The 17453-nt window shown below is 36.8% G+C and overlaps 2 protein-coding genes across 2 annotated transcripts in view; both read left to right on the top strand.

Moving 5' to 3' along the window:
• Positions 1-5911: 5911 nt before the first annotated feature.
• Positions 5912-7483, top strand: LOC129773169 (uncharacterized). Its single transcript, XM_055776743.1, has 3 exons — positions 5912-6126; positions 6457-6555; positions 7095-7483. Exons 1-3 carry the CDS (start codon positions 5912-5914, stop codon positions 7342-7344), a joined length of 564 nt encoding a protein of 187 aa, XP_055632718.1. The 3' UTR covers positions 7345-7483.
• Positions 7484-9865: 2382 nt separating this feature from the next.
• Positions 9866-17453, top strand: part of LOC129774825 (protein mothers against dpp) — a 99453-nt gene continuing 91865 nt past the window's right edge. Inside the window, exon 1 of the mRNA XM_055778833.1 lies at positions 9866-10651. The gene's annotated coding sequence lies outside the window, so the exon portion shown is untranslated. The remainder of the gene's footprint in view (positions 10652-17453) is intronic.

Below are 17453 nucleotides of genomic sequence, written 5' to 3'. Positions count from 1 at the left end.
CTGTACACGTACAGCGCTAGTACAGTTGTATGTCTGTCCATGGTATAACATCAGAATTAATTTTATTGCAAAACATACATTCTTAAAAAATTGTGCTCCGGTGGCGTTAATAGGCAATTTTATATTTCCTTGATCCGGTTTGTGATCATACATTACACTTTTATTTTTCATTTTATGTCATTCTAAATTGTCTTGACTGTTCATTATGCATGTCTACATACTGTTTGGAAGCTAGTATTCCTCGTACAGTTTTTGTTCCTGTTCTATTGTTGTTGTTTTTTTTATCCCATTTATTTATTAGGCTCATTAGCATTTTATCTGTAACAGAGCCGGGTTTTATCGTGTACATGTACATATGTTTATGTTTCTATAAATTGTAAATTACACAGTAGTAGTAGTAGTTATTTAGGCGTTAGGTTTTTCTGTTCCATTACATTATGGTAAATTTCACTGTAGTAGCCATTTAGGCGTAAGGGTTTTCTATCTGTTCTTCCATTGTTCAGCAGACCGGACAGCGGAGACAGTTGATATTGATCATTGTTGGGTTATTTATAGAACAGCAGCCCGATGTTTCTTGCAGAGCAGAGCAGTTTTATGGATACTCGATCTTTGTTCCACCGTGGATCGATTTCCATCGCTGATGATTGTTGCTTGGACGTAGTTATTCTATAACAACACAAAGATGGTCAATTGAGGGCCCTGAGTTTGAACTCACGATCGATCGCTTAGTAAGCGAACGCGTAACCAAGTGACTACAAAGACCCCCCTAGTTGTTGTTTTGTTCAAATTATATTTTGAAAACAATCGTTCAACGGTTACTGAAGAATACGGCATAATCAGAAATGTTGAATTTTTTTTTATTTGGGAAATGTAAAATTATTGTCATTCCTTTTTAGTGACAAATTTTTATCCCAAACAAAAAAGAATTTTTGCAGTGAAGTCAGTAAATTTCAGATTTCGGCTATCCCTAAATTCACTATCGATATCCTGAATATAATTACGATCGCAAATATTCGGATAATTTGTAGAAAGGGAACAATTGACATATGCTTTCTTTCTATGACATTAGTTGAATTAATTATCATCATGTTGGTCATCAAATGATCATTGAAATGAAATCGTTTTAGAACTAAGGATTGCAGAGTGCAATATAAAAACTTATCGAATCGCTCGTAAATTCAGTTACGTCGTTGTCTGAAATTTCATATACGGACAAATGTTCATTGATCAACATTTCAGTCGCGGCGCCTGCATAAACATTATCCAAATTGACATAATTTTCCTGATCGAACTGTACATTGTTCAGATTGATAAATTTTTATATAGTCTGCTTCAAAAAAGTTATCCAAAGTAAATAATTCCGGACTTTCGCTTTGAAATAATCTATTAATATTGTTCATAGATAATCATCGAAGGGTCATTTGAACCGTTATAGATCGATTTTACTCGGATCTTCTCTACTTGATCACCATTCAAAATCTAAATCCAAAATAAATTCTGAGCGGCTCATAACGTTTCAATATACGTTTAACAACACTTTTGAATGGAAACCAGCGCGTGGCTGACGGATGCAGATTTTCAAATTTTCAAGGATTTCAAATCTGAGAGAGTTTAAATTTCAGCAAACACACTGATTCGTAAAGGACTACAGCTTAGATAGGGGTAGATGTCCTTACACTGCTGCTCAATCCTTTCAGGCATGTGATTATATACATATGATGCACACAGGGACATACTATGGCAAATACATTTTAGTGTGAACAAGTTTGGGCATTATTTTCTTTATATACGCTCCTAATGACTTCTTGGGACCGGTCATGTTATTAGCTCCTTCGGCAAAATATCCAACAAAATTCTTCTTATATGATCTGTCTCAATTGAAGTAGAGAACCAGTCTCGTACAGCGTTTCAAGCGTTTCAGGATCACTCAATCAAGTCGTAGAAGCAGTCTTTAACATAAAGTGTGTCTTCCTTCCGAAAGAACGTGCGTGCGATCAACGCTAAAGACTTCTTCGATAATACGTCAGTAGACTCGTCTACTATCAGGCTAAATGAATTTCGTTTTGAATCCTGGCATAATGCTTCACGTTGTCCTCAGAAATGCCAACCAAATTTTTGAAAAAACTGGGAAAATTAAAAAAAAACAACTGTACACTGAGAGAAATAATTAGTAAATATAACGAATTTTTTGGTAAATACTACCAATCTATAGTCATTTTCGACCGTACTAATAAACACATATGTCAAGCAGAACCATGATTCGGAAGCCCAATATCGGCTACATTTTCTCGCCGAAAATGCACGTATCAGAATTATATCCTTATTATACCTCCGTATTGCCTTATGGGAACAATGAAAATGGTTAATACGCGCTTTTCTCACCAATTTTCAGATATGATAATATCCAAGCTTACTAATGTTATCGAGTAAAATATACTAATCTCTGGTAGGGATGCGGGTTTGTTGACAATATGTACAAAAAATTTGTACATTCTACTAATTTTGCATTACCAAATGTATTTAGTAGTTTTCGACCGAGGATTTTTCTAAGGGTATACGCTTATAAGATAAGAGACTGTATAAGAGACTTTTCGTCAATTTTGTTTATATAAGCATACGTATATACAGTGACTCAAATGCGTAATCGTACCCCACCATGCAGATCTATTCGGAAGGAATATTTATCATTTTTTTCATTAGATGGTTTTATAAACAATAATTTTCAGAAATTTAATGGTTTCTGAATTTCCTACACAGATAACTTCTTTAGGTTTTTACTTGGGTTGATGTCGGAAGATTGTGGAGGAATATCAATAACTTTTGAGCAATTGTATTGTAACCATGTGCGAACTTCATATGTCTTGAGCTCTGGGCGATTGTCTTGGCAAAACTTGAATCCTCGATTCCATCACATTTTGTTGACACTTTGCTTCATATTTTTCTTCAGGATGTTCACGTAAACATTCTGATTCAATACAACAATGATGATAATCAAATTGCTCATACATACACCCTCATACCACCCCTCCACCACCACCATGTTTAAATGTTGCTTTCAGATTTATTTACGTTTATATCATCGTTGGCCTCCTTCATACGAAACGATAACCATCGGAGCCAAAAATATCAAATTAGGACCCATCTATGGAAATAACATCTTACCAGTAAGACATTGATGTGTTCCATGCTGTTTGGAATAATCAAATTGGAGTTACTGATTTTTTTTTTGCTGAGAAACGGTTTGTCCCTCTGTGCTCGGGCATTGAAGCTGCCCTTTCTAGGTACATTGCAAACTTTATGTTTGCTCAATTTGGTTTTTATCGGTGGTGTAATGGATCAAAATGTTTACTTGACCATCCTGAAGGAAAATATGAAGCAAAGTGTCAACAAAATGTGTTGGAATCGTGGATTCAAGTTATGCCAAGACAATGACCCATAGCTCAAGACATATAAAGTTCGTACATGGTTACATTACAATTGCTCAAAAGTTATTGATATTCCTCCACAATCTTTCGACATCAATCTCAGTGAAAAACTGAGGAAGTTATCTGTGTAGGAAATTTAGAAACCATTAAATTTCTAAAAGTAACGTTTTTAAAAACCGCTCGATGCAAAATTGATGAATATTCCTTCCGAATACACAAAAAAAAACTCGTAGATTCGGCTAAAGACAGCTAAAAATAGTTGCAATGAACAAGGGAAACCACACTAATGATGGAATTCGGAAATTGGCCAACTCTTTCGAAATCGATTTGAGATTTCAACCAGCGTACGATTATGAGTTTGAGTCAATTTTCATACATTAGCACACACATTCGCCATTTTTAAAGTAATAAAAACCATTATTATGAAAACAGATAGCAAACCTTTTAACTCTCATATGACACTATGATTTTATCTAAATAGAATGTTCTGAAAGTTTGTTTTCGATTTTCAAAAGAAGGGAAAAGGGATCTGCATGGTGGGGTACGATTACGGATTTGAGTCACTGTACGATAGTGTTTTTTGATTTTTCTGATTGTGATCATACATTTCAACATTATACTTCTGTTTTACATTTAGTGTCATTCTAACTAACTCTGATTTTGCATTTTTTTTCTTCATTATTCTTCATTTCTACATAGTTGTCACCAACACAATCGTTTCCGGATTTTTGTTGTTATCGTTCTGCGAAAGATGATTTAATTTGTGGAAGAGTTTTTGGGAGCGTTGGAGATGTAATTTTGCTAAAACAAACATAAAAACTATTCTTATTTATGAGAAGTTATTTAAATTGACAGCCCTTTGTGTAGTCCTGCGTCTCTCCGGATATGTCCCCGAAATTACCCACTCGTTTTTTTTCGAAAAACATATTTTTGTTTAGAATCATTTGCCATTAGCTTGATGGAATGCAATATTTCGACAATTTTGCTCATTAACTATGTTAGTAATATATAACCGATTAGCCGCAGTTGACTCGAGGTTAGTACTATTACAATTTGTTGTGAGTAAGCAAGCAAGCTGATAACGACAAACCATCCTGTGAAAGATAAGCACAATATAAAAATAGAGTAGCAAGTCCGCTTAGTAGTTTTTTGATTTGGTATCCTCACTAAGCGACGTAGTCCCACGTCAAAAAAAAACTATGAGGTTGACCAGCGGTCCATACACGCTCAATATTATTGTGCAAATGTATGTAAAATATTACTGAAGGCTTTCCACAAACGTACTATTTTATTGCGCAACAGTCAGGTTTGTGCAATAAATTTGAATGTGCGACGATTATATTGAAGATTATATCAGAAATACACGTTCAATTGGATTGCACAACCTCCTATATGGCGGAATTAAATTGTGCGTGTATAGCGAATATTTAAAATCTCAATTACTTGCCGAAATAGTAAAGTTAAAATTATCTACAATAATGGATGTATAATGGCGGGTTTACATTAGAGAGATCTATAGCTATAGAAGGTTTTTTTCACGCGAAAATAGATGTAAACGGGTGAGAATATATATATATCATATACTTAAGGAATAATATATCTATAAGGATAATAAGATATCTAAGGAATATATATTTACTATGAATAGAATAAATTCAGGCATATGTAAACGCTGATGAATTTTTAACTGGTGCGAAATCACTAAAGTTGGAAGCAGTTCTTCTTCTTCTTCAATGGCACTAACGTTCCTAGAGGAACTTCGCCGTCTCAACGTAGTATTATACCTATGACAAACATACAGCTGTACTACCGCTGTACTTCGAAAATTGTATGTCTGTCACCATGTACAGCGCTAGAACCATGCAAGCAACTCGGTACAATCGCTGTATCTGTACCGACCTATTTCCAGGGGTTAGACATCAATTGAATAGAGGCTACCCAAAATCAAAATCAATATGGCGTCATTTGTTTATCAACATATCATTTACGAGGATTGAAATCGAAAAATGCGCTGCTTTATTCTAACTGCATGAGCGATATTCATATTTCAGTTTCACATGGAGGTGTTCACATTTAACATGGAGTTTAAAGTTAGCCACTATTCGACTATATAACCGCGCCGAGTTGTACACAACAGTAATTGATTGAACCAAAATGTCAGTAAACCGCAGCAATATTGGGTACACTGGCAATATGAGGGATTTGACGTTTTAGTCGTACCCCTGCCTATTTCACCGTTGTACTTGGTTACAGCTTGTCAATTTCAACTGCTCGCAGCGCCATAGACGGGTAGTGGTGGCACCATGAACAAGTTTTGTCAACACCGAATCAAAACACCGCAGTGTTAAATATTCAGTTAGAGACGAATGAACTCCCAGAGTTTAAAGTCTCTTAAATCCAACACCAATTCCAATTCCTATTCAGTTCGTGAGGAAAAAAACTATAAACTATATATACCTGTGGCCAAGAGTAGTTGAAAAACGGTAATGGAGCTAGCAAAGAAAAGGAAGGCTACGATGCTCGACAAATCGGGGATGTTGGTCGTCATTGAAGTGTGGAAGGACAATATTCTGTCCCTTCGGAGCACTTCCAAGAACTCCCACATCTACAAGCAAATGTGTGAGGAGCTGAAAGGCCACGGCGTTATACTTACGGCGGTCGAATTGAAAAACCGGATCAATAATCTCTCTCGGAAGTACAGGTAGATACTTTTTGAAAAGAATATAAAATCAAGTCAAAATAATGGCATATTTGGTCCCTACGTGGGGAAATGTGCCCTTTGTCAAAATAATCACAAGTGCCCCTGATTTTCATAAATTCCTGATCCACTGAAAAAATTCATGAAATTAATACCAGAGATAAGATATTTTTTGTGGCATTTGTGATTATTTTGACAACTGAGCTACTAAAAAGACATATTTACAAAGCATACGGACCAAATATGTTTTTATATTGGCTCGAATTAACATGCTTTTCGGCTGTTAAAACTGTGTTTGAGTCAGCAATTTTTTGAGATAGTGTACTTTTACAGATTCGAAAGAAACGCCATGGGGCCCTCGGGAGGATCACCTTCTTCTTGGGATTATTTTGATATTCTACACAGCTTTCTCCATACTTATAAACAAAACAGGTGATTGGTTCCGGTAAGTTAAAAGTAATTTTGACAGTAAATTTTCGAAAGAAGGAGACTGCATGGATCGATTTTCTCTTGTGTTAAACATCATCTAGAAAGCTTTCCTTACCATTTTTAATTTATTTAATGTGAGATAAGAACTTCCCTTTCAATTTGAGTCGTACAAATATACTTGACTTTAGCGGTGGTCCAAATGACCTGTTTGGTATAATTATTCTGAAAAGAATCAAACTGAGACCTTGCAGAATCATGCGCGGAACGTGAATGTATGTAAATAACCACTCAGTCTTAGCATTCAAATTCATTTTCATTGAAGCAGCTTTGGATTTATGAGTAATTTGAGTTGTGTTCTGATTCAAGATAGAATAGATAGTTCATCCGGCATCTTCTGGAAAGTATTCCAGCCAAATTTTATAGTTTTTCACTCAACTTGAAAACAGTTTTTTGATCTATATCAGGCATTAACGAAGCAACTAACAATATCTTTTATTTTGTTCCAGATCATGACTACTGCGATGCAGTGTATTTAGATGAAGCGTACAACCCGGAGAACGACACATTCGCTCAATCTATGTTTATGTCACCTTCTGCGCCGACATCATCAGTATCATCGCCATCACCAACACTGCCATCATCAAGCCGCAGGAAAAATTGTTGGAATTGGCTATAAAGGAAAACGAAAATATGGTTACTTTTATGGAGCATTCCAAGACTACAGATCTTCAAATAATCGAGCTCATGAAAGAAAATAACGCGTTGATGAGCAAGCTGGTCGATAAAATTTGAATTGTGTACTTGGAAATTTGAACCAAATAAAACATGTTCAAAAAATCAAATGAATACAGAAATTGATAAAAAGTTTGCGGTGGTGGGTACCACCCACTGTTTATACAGTGAATATAGAGGGAGATAATGGGACAGTTTCCCTGTGATATTTACCGAAATGTACCATCAGTGCGTTTCTAATCCTGGATGCTGATGCGTTTTCGTTTCTTACTATCAATCCTCTTTGTGGTTGTTGCTTCGAATTTAAGGTTTGAAGCTGGATCATCCATTTTTTGTTAATATGGTCATTGTGGTTGTTACATAGGTTATGTAGAATGCAGCAAGTTTTGATAATTGTATTGACATTATTTAGGTCGACCTCCAAACTTTCCCGATTCTTCTGAAATGGGCCTTCAGATGGCCGAAAGCATTCTCTACAACCCGTCGGCATGCTGATAGATGATAATTAAATAACTTTTCATGCTCCGGCTGATCTACAGAAAATAGAAACGGCTTCATCACCTGGTTTCACAGCCTGAAAGCCGAATCGCCGATCAACAGCATCGGTACTACAACCCCTTCGATTAGTTTCGAATGCGCTTTTAATGTCTCGTTCGTGCAGTGTACTTTTTTGAGTTTGGAGTTCTCAAAAATAGTTGAATCATTTGAACGGCCAGGAACTCCTACGATGATATATGTGAACCGGTAACGATGATCCACCGCAGCAAACAGAATAACCGAATGCCATCCTTTGAAGTTATAGTAGTCGGTTGCCTCATTTTTTGATACTTTGACTTCTATATGGCATCCATCAATGGCACCGTAGCATTGTGGAAAACCCAGTTTCTCGTAGCCACCGACTATTTCTGATATCTTCTCCGAGGTTGGTGGGTATGCGTCAAACACTTCGTGTTGCACAACATCTACAACCGCATTGCAGATTTCAATGACCAGTTCACCCGTAGTTGTTCTTCCTACACCGAATAGACTTCCAATAGTTCTATATTCCGCTGACGATCCGAAAGCATATAGGGCAATAGCGATGCGTTTCTCCAACCGAATAGCAGACCGCCAAAGAGTATCTTCTCTTTGCAGGCGATGTAATTTTTTGACCAACAAATTAAACGTACATCTGTCAACCCGAAACGTGTTTTTGAACTTTTTATCACTAAACTATAGTACTTCATCTTCCCAAAATCTAGAATTTTCTACCTGAAAGACCGATATAGTTAGAGAAATTAAAGTTGATATTCAAATGCATCTTACAGTTGACCACACCCTACGTTTTCGGGATTTAACCGGACTAGAGAGTAACGAAACGTATTTCCTGTAGAGCTTCCTAGATATCAAAGCTAACATCCTATATTTTCTGCTCTGCTTCAACAGCATTTGAATTTTTCTGTTATTTTGAATCATTTTCGTTCTGATTACGTTGAGCATCCTGAAGAAATAAAGATACAAAAAATAAACAAGCAAGAACGTTGACGGCATTGAGCTTCCTATTACGAAACGGGGGAGTAGGCATGACAATATGGGTTTGCAGAAGAAATGAACACACTTTCAAAATAAAAACTATGAATGATAATTATTTTTCACAAATCAAATTAGTACTCCATGTAAATGAAAATCACTTTTGCATGCAAGTAGTGAAAAAATATCGTACAAAAATTATGTCTAAATATAATTTGATATTATAATGGTAAGTTTTGGTGAGAATATTTGGAAATTTATAGAAAATAGTTTAAATTAGGGTCAGAACAACGTACTTCTAGTAGGCAAACAACGCCAAGAAAAAACATTTCATACAAATTTTAGTAATTGAAAACTGCCTTAGGGTCGACTAATCTGATAGAGAAGAGTTGGCCTCACACACACTAATGTCGTATCCAGATGTCGACACCATTCCGTCGTCAATCCGAATGCAATAGATTTAAATTCCTGATTGTCAGTTTGACATGCGGTACAATGTACAACCAAAGTATGTCTGTCATGGTACGATAGTACCTGTACAACGCTGTACTCTTACAACGCAAGTACAGCTGTATGTCTGTCCCTGGTATTACTTGCGTCATTTTTATTAGTACTTAGTTGAGATTTCTATGCCAAATAACACGCCTTGAATGCATTCTGAGTGGCAAGCTCTAGAATACGTACGCGTGATCACAGTGCAAGTCGGAGGAAATTTCTTTGACGAAAAATTCCCCCGACCAGAACGGGAATCGAACCCGAACACCCGGCATGTTAGTTATGACGCTAACCACTCGGCCAAGGGAGCACTAACTTCAGGTGAATAAATTCACCGAAAATGTGAATATATTCATAATATAAGTTCGCGCTAGTGTAAACGGTTGATACGATTTCTATAAATTTCATCATATTTTTTTCACTTGAATATATTCCTAGTCTAAACTCACCGTAAGAACCACCCCAGCACAACCCTGATTCTACCAATCGCCGCTAGTCAGCGCATCGATCTGCAGAGTTCATTTCGAATTTTCGAACATCGATCGCTTCTCCCACACCCCTTATCGAAAGTAAAATCGTTCCTCTTCTAGATAAACAACAGTGTTATGGTGTCGCGAAATTCTTCCATCAATCGCGTTAAATTAGTGAATATTCGGTTTCAAACGGTTCCAATGGATGCATAACACGCTCGAGTACAATTAGTAAGTGTTGGTTGCTGGAAATATTGCCGTAAATTGTGTGAAATTTGTATGCAGACTTGCTGTCGCCAGAATGTTGTGTTTTCCCTGCTGCGGCTGTTGAACGGACACACATGTATGCCAGTATGCTACTGACACGCTAACAGTGTGTGGGTGCGCAATCGTTGACGTCACAGTTGCCCCAGCTGTCTCGCTCACTCTCACTCACTTTCGAACATAAACGTTCTCACTCCGCTTGTGTGACGAGAGACAAACCGCAGAGCGACAAGTGTGCGTGCGTCGGATATACAGCCTACCACAGTTGGACGGACCTCGGGAAGAAAATCTAGCGAGAAAAAGAGAGTGTGAAATTTTTGTCACTACCAGACGCTACCGGAACGGGCTCAGCGTTTTTACTGTGTTCCGTGTATAGTCGTGGCCTGAAGGATATGGCAATTGTTCGGTACGTGAAATCGGTGCACAATAATTAGTGATTTTGAGTGCGTGTGTGAAGCTATCATTCTCCTGATTCGACCCTAGAATCAACCCACGAAACATTCTACAGGAGGCCATTTCTCGCAACCTTCAGGAGAAAACTAACACATACCGGGTCGGAAGTCCAGCAAGCAGGCGGAAGTAGCGGTAGCAATAGCAACAATCCTTGCGGAAATACCCGAAGAATAGAGGTGAGTAATATTGAATTTCCAGGAAACGATGGTAGAAGCGATCAATTTACCCCACTCCGGGTGGGGGGGCAACTGCCAGAACGCCCCGTATGTGTTCTAAGCAATTATTCATCCCACAAGTGAATCATTTTTTTTTTATCAGTAAGGTTTTTTTTTCCTTGTCGCGATTCCGCAGCAGCGGTGAGCAGTGAGTTCGTGGGTTCACTCGATTCGCTGCAGCGTCTCGCGTTTGAAATCACCGCGTAAAAATACTGCAAACCCCACACAAGCGATTTGACAGATTGTCGTTTTGTTTGTCTGTTTCGGGCGAAAGTATATACAAACTCTGGTGCACATATGATGCGGGGTACATAATATGCAAAAAAAAGCTTCTTCCTTCAATCAGCCGATTTGCGAATTCGAAACTCGTGCAGACTTCTTGTTGTCAATTTTACGATTTAGGCAATTTGAAAGAAGAGTGGTTTGCTAGGCCTGGGGCCCGAATTAAGAATTCAATCGTTTCCGATTTTGTCTCGGAATCCGAGTTTCCTGTTGGATTCGTCCAGGTTTTCAGCTAAGAGGCTATTCTAAAAACTTGTTAAATCTTGGTGAAGTTTGTGAGCAGTCATGAAATATTTGGAATCAGTTCATTAGACACTTGATGGAAATCAATATATTTGACAAAACAAAAGCACTTTTTCAAGTACAAAAGTTTTAATTGAGTTAATCAGAAGCATTTACATTCAAGTCGCTAAATTGGATGGTAAACTATATGAAGCAGAATGGAATGTACAGGGTAACTTAGATATAACGTACATTTTACTTTCAAAATTGTACGTTGTATCGAATTGTACGTTATATCGAAGCATAATAAAGAACTCTGAAACGTAGCAATATTACTTTATTGTGTTGCTGTTTGTGTAAGGTTGATGAATAAAAACAATAAGAAGACGAAGCCAACTTTTCTCATGATGTTCCCCTTCGTTCTGTTGATTGATGTTTGATTCATTTAGAATCCGGAATCACAAAACAGTTGTATTTCGGGATCGGTTAAAGTTACAATACAAGCTTTAGATAACTTATTGTTCTTTCAGAAAAAAAAATTTTTTTTGGACTTTGATAATGTGTACGTTATATCGAGGTAAAATGTACGTTATATCGAGTGACGTTATATCGAGGGTACGTTATAACGAGGGTACGTTATATCGAAGTTTTCCTGTATCACGATAGTTGCGGACAGTTGTCGTAAATTTTTTTACAGTGTTTCATGCATATCTATCATCAATATTATTAATTACTAGCTGACCCGGCAAACTTCGTCCCGCCCAAAATTTATTTTTTGTTATCAATACTTTCAAACATTCACGTTTTCTTACTATGAGCAAGATGGGTCCAATCGCAGAACTGTTCATTGGTTCTTCTAATCGAACTCGTTGAATTTACCTTTTACTATAAAATTCCTAGTATTTCTAACAAAACTCATCATTATAATATCAGATTATTTTCAGACACAATTCTCTTTCAAGATTTTTCAACCACTTGCAAAAAACATGTTTCTTCGAAACATGGAATAAATGATAGAATAAAGACAGCCCTAAATCGGACAATTAGAAGAAGATATAGGAGTGCGTTTCATCGTGCGTAGAACATATGGGAATAAAATTTTCGGAAGTTTCCCTTTTTCCTTAAGAGTTTTCCGAAAATCTTCAATTGTCATGTTTGGTTGTAATATTTTTGGTTGAAATATGTGTAATATTTTTATGGGACCCCCTCTCCATTCCAGAGGAGGGAGGGGTGTCATACCATCATTCTCATATCCAAAAACCCTCACATCCCAAATTGTGCTTGATTAGTTCTTGAATTATGCAGAAATGTATGTTTCATTTCTATGGCAGTCTTTAGAGAGGGGGTGGATAGTCTAACCACCATAGAAACATTTATTGCACACTAAACCCTTCACATGCCAAATTTGGTTTCATTTGCTTGATTAATTCTCGAGTAATGTAGAAATTTGTGTTTCATTTGTATCGCAGCCCCCACTTAGCGAGAAGGGAGGGGCCTCAAACTATCACGAAAACCTTCCCCGGCCCAAAAAAAAATATATATATATATAGATTACATACAGAGTTTGCACAAAAAAATTTAAAGCCTTAATTTGAAAATCCAAATAATTGTTTTATGGTTCTTAGAATACAATAAGAGTAATATGCAGTGCTGCAGTCAAATTGAAATCCTAAAAGAGAAGTAGAAACAGCAGAGATTTTTTTAAAATTTTTTTATCTTTATACATAAAAAGTCTGCCAATATAAAACAATTTCATGAAAAAATTAAAAACTCTCCGATTTTGCTCAAACCTATATTTGTTTCTTGTCAAAATATATTTTTATTCCACCCTTGGGATTGGTACTTCAAAATTACGGGTAGTCTGAAAATACAAATGAAAGGTCGTTTTAGTAAACTTATGGCTCCTGAAATGTCTACTTTTACACCAAAAAAAGAATGCTAGTTTTTTGTAGTTTTCGCTATTCTCTAATTGTTTTTCTCCTGCCTGAATAAGATAGTCACTCTCGCTCTCTCAGAAGATTGCACTTTCAAAGAAAATCGTTCTCTGTGAAAGACAATAGCTCTCTTTTTCTTTTCAGAAATAATTGCTTCGTATATTCAGGAGATGCTTGGTGTTTATAAATAAAAAAATCTGTGATTTTTTGATGCGCTGGTAATTTTGAAAATTCTTTTCTGTTCTGTTTTTTCAATGTCAGTAATATTTTTTTCTCACGATTCTCTCTGAAACAATCCCTCTGTCACAGATATTTTCCTTCGATTTCTATTTCAAAGAAAACTTTTTGGTTCTTTCTCTCGAAGATAATTGAGGGGCTCAACATGAAAGGGGTGTAAGTGATATTATCGATCCCTTTACATCTACTCTCTCTGCAGCTTTTTTTTTTCTCTAAGCTGCAAACACATTCCCCACTGTATTTAACAATTCGGAAATTAGGTCAGAAACTCATCTATCGGATTCTATAGTAAACTCAGATTGGAACGTTTTTGCAGTTGAGTTATTCACTAAAGAAAAAGTTGATGAAGAGAAATCCTTCAAGTCACTTACACCTCTTTTCTTCTGAGCCCCTCAATTGGTCTTTCTGTCTTTTTTCTTTTTCTCTCAGAAATAATTGCTCTCTCTCTCTCAGAGATAATTGTTCTCTCCTTCTAATAGAGATAATTGCTCTCTCTCTCTTTCAGAGATAATTGCGCTCTCTCTCTCTCTGAGATAATTGCGCTCTCTCTCTCTCTGAGATAATTGCGCTCTCTCTCTCTCTCTCTGAGATAATTGCGCTCTCTCTCTCTCAGAGATAATTGCGCTCTCTCTTTCAGAGATAATTCCGCTCTCTCTTTCAGAGATAATTGCGCTCTCTCTCTCAGAGATAATTGCGCTCTCTCTCTCTCTCTCTCAGAGATAATTGCGCTCTCTCTCTCTCTCTCAGAGATAATTGCGCTCTCTCTCTCTCAGAGATAATTGCGCGCTCTCTCTCTCAGAGATAATTGCGCTCTCTCTCAGAGATGATTGCGCTCTCCTCTCTCAGAGATAATTGCGCTCTCTCTCACTCTCAGAGATAATTGCGATCTCTCTCTTTCTCTGAGATAATTGCTCTCTCTCTCAGAGATAATTGCGATCTCTCTCTCTTTCTCAGAGATAATTGCGATCTCTGTCTCTCTCTGAGATAATTGCTTTCTCTCTCAGAGATAGTTGTTAAACAGATCCAACTTTCTCTCTAAGAGTCAGATGTCAAGACATGTGTTTGTTTTTGAGAAAAAGAACAAACATAGACTAAACATTTCTAAAATTGATCAATCGTGATTATTTTCTCAGCGTTAAATACCTGAAGTCATAACGTCATAACTTTCTGTTATAAAACAGAAAGATTATAAAAGAGAAAATCAAACATGTCACCCCTTTCCCTTTGAGTCCCTCAATTGATTGTGTTGCTTGGAAAATGGTGATTTTAAAATTTGTAAAATTTTCTAATTTCTAAATTGAATGTTGTTATTGTAGTTCAATACATCTTAAGGCAATTCTAGATCGGGCGTAAAACAATTTCTGAAGATAAAAGCGGAACAAGGGGATACTGGTTTTGAAAATTAACAAGGTGGACAAACCCATCCAAACAAACTAGACGACTCGACTGATTCATCAGCGACCGCGGCTGTACGGTCGAGTCAGACGACTTACTAATCTGTTTTATCTTTCTTTCTCAGTTATGTTCTCTTCTCTGTTCCTTTTTGACGTAGGACTACGTCTTACATTAAGGGTACCAAATCAGAAAACAGGTCACGTTTTTATGAAATAAAGTTAACGTTAATAACTATTTTTGCTGCGAACGGATTTTAACGATTTACATACCAATCGAATCGAAAATTTTGTAAGTTTTGTTTGATATGCTATACATTACAATCCCATGTATATGGTTTAAATTGATGAAAATTGGAAGCATTCCCATTTCCCCATACATTTGTTCTGTTCATTTATGTGCTTTCCCGAACAGAGCTGTCAATAACGAGCAACTTATGCAGCCGCTAGAATAGAAACAACGAAGGGGGATAGCGAAACGAGAATATTTGTGAAGTAAACTCCACCCTTGCATATTATCTAAGCTGTCGCTAGCGTATAAGTATTGCATCTCCTCTGAAGAAAATTCTCAGAATCTTTCAGTGTCCGAAACAACAAAAGTCGCTTATTCTGCTCGTTTTGTGTTTTATGTTTCCCCTCGAGCTGTGAACGCTAACGAATATTTCGCTGCATCTGGCATTGCAATTAACACAACCATCAGACTCAGTGCAATGCGTGCATTGATATAAAAAACAAATTACGACATAAGACCAATTAGTGAATTGTTCTCACAAAGGCAAGAAAGCATCATTACGTTTCGAAATGATTCTACAAAACCATGCAAGCCATTAAACCTTTTCAGGATCACCGGAACTTTTTACTAAAGAGTTATGAAATTTCGACGTATTCGCAAATAACATTCGAAATGATAAACCAACAAATTAAAAAAAAAAAGATTGCGCAGTCCTACGTCCAAAACGGTCGTGTCTCGGATACAACCTCTCGATTTTTTTCTCAAAGCATTTTTCGTTATTTTGCAGAGATATACAGTCACTCACAGATAGATTCTCTCAGCGTTACTCTCTCTGAAATATATTTTCTCTTTCTTCGATATGTTTAACATTAAACCAGAGCGGAGAATATGTGTGATTAGTCCATCGCTCTCTCTCAGAGATATCTTTTCTCGTTCTGTCTCAGAGTATATCGTTCCCCTTATCTTAGCGACAATCTCTTTTAGAAATAAATTCTCTTAGGGAAAATTGTCAGAGATAATTTCTCACTCTCTCTTTCAGAGATAATCTTTCTTGAGCTTGAGCTTGGGTAGGCTATACACTTTGTAGTTGCTCTCCGTGATTGACCTAAACCAGCGAAATTGCACAAAGAACACACCGAATGGTGCTTGGGAGTAGCAAACCACTCTCATTGTGCAAGTTTCGATGATTCGAACAGTAAATAATCAATAACGACGCCGGCCACGTCACCAGAGGAAGGGAAGGAATGTTAGTATGATATTCGTCGCCCGAAGGCCAGAAGGATCGCCTCTATAGCGTGGTTCCCTAGCGTTTATCAAGGAAGGAATAGTTGTTAGTGGGGAGAGGTAAGAATCAGGATTCACTGTGGTGAGTGATGTGATTAGGAGTTTATCCATTTATTTCTTTCCATAATAACCATGGATAACAGCTATTACAACCATCCTTCTTAGGGCTTTGGACCCTCTGCTCTGGTTCTCAATAGTTTCAGGTTCTTTTTCGGACATGCTACTATACTGCCCATGTCTGAATAGGAGACGTAATCACCAACACCATTAGTGTTGGGAAAACGCATTTTTGTTGTTTTTTGGCCTACAAGCATAACCATGCAAATTTCCAATGAAATTATCCGTCCAGTTGAAGGATATTATCGGTAAAAAGAGGGCCTAGGAGATTTTGCGGAATAAAACATATTTTTTTCCACTTGGAAAACGCTTGCGTCTATCTATCCGGACAATCAATCGTTTCAATGAACATTTGTTCGCATAGCTAGACGTAATCACCAGGTTGCTCTGTCTGTAGCGTCAGTATTTACATTTCCGATAATAGTCGAAACGTCTCCGTCGGTATTGTTATCGGATAAAACCAAAGAGGTTTGGAAGAAATTTAGTGAAATCTCTGGAAAAGGTGGTCTGGATTTGTTGCGAGTCTATGTAAGTACTTTTTTCCTGAATACTCTGGGATATTATAAGAACAGCAGGTTCGAGTTTTTCAATTAATTGAATTTGTAAAAGCAATTTGTAATGTTGGTAATTTTAGCAACATGATTTACCCATATCACGATCAATCGCATAAAGATGGTGGAGTGACTTACTCCAACGGTATGAGTAAATGCTGAGTATGTGGAATAATTAAATGTTGGATCCGAGGAGTTATAATGCTAATAACCGATATAATTTTAATTTGACTACTCTGATTGTTTCATTATCTACTTGAAGATTCAAATGCAGAAATTTAGGTAATTATAACATTAAAAACACAATTGCTTCTCTTTGTTCGTCGTGTACAGAAAATAGTAATTATATGAGTAGCATTTCAATGGTTTCTTACATTTATCTATTAGGAAACATTAAGTAATAAGACACTCTCATGAAAGGCATGTTTGGAATCTACAAAGAATGTGATTCAAATGTAGATTTAGCTTATAGCATATAATACTGATAATTATTGATTTTCGAACGATGTATGA

This window comes from Toxorhynchites rutilus, chromosome 3 (assembly GCF_029784135.1).
Source record: "Toxorhynchites rutilus septentrionalis strain SRP chromosome 3, ASM2978413v1, whole genome shotgun sequence".
NCBI classification, from domain to species: domain Eukaryota; kingdom Metazoa; phylum Arthropoda; class Insecta; order Diptera; family Culicidae; genus Toxorhynchites; species Toxorhynchites rutilus.
Note: the sequence above shows the minus strand (reverse complement) of the source record. Positions and strands in the feature narration are given on the sequence as shown.

Excerpts from the sequence above, each read along its gene's own strand:
- LOC129773169 (XM_055776743.1), top strand. The coding sequence starts at position 5,912 with ATGGAGCTAGCAAAGAAAAGGAAGGCTACGATGCTCGACAAATCGGGG. Across the intron at positions 6,127-6,456 it reads AATCTCTCTCGGAAGTACAG|ATTCGAAAGAAACGCCATGG; the intron begins GTAGATACTTTT and ends GTACTTTTACAG. Across the intron at positions 6,556-7,094 it reads CATACTTATAAACAAAACAG|CGTACAACCCGGAGAACGAC; the intron begins GTGATTGGTTCC and ends ATTTAGATGAAG.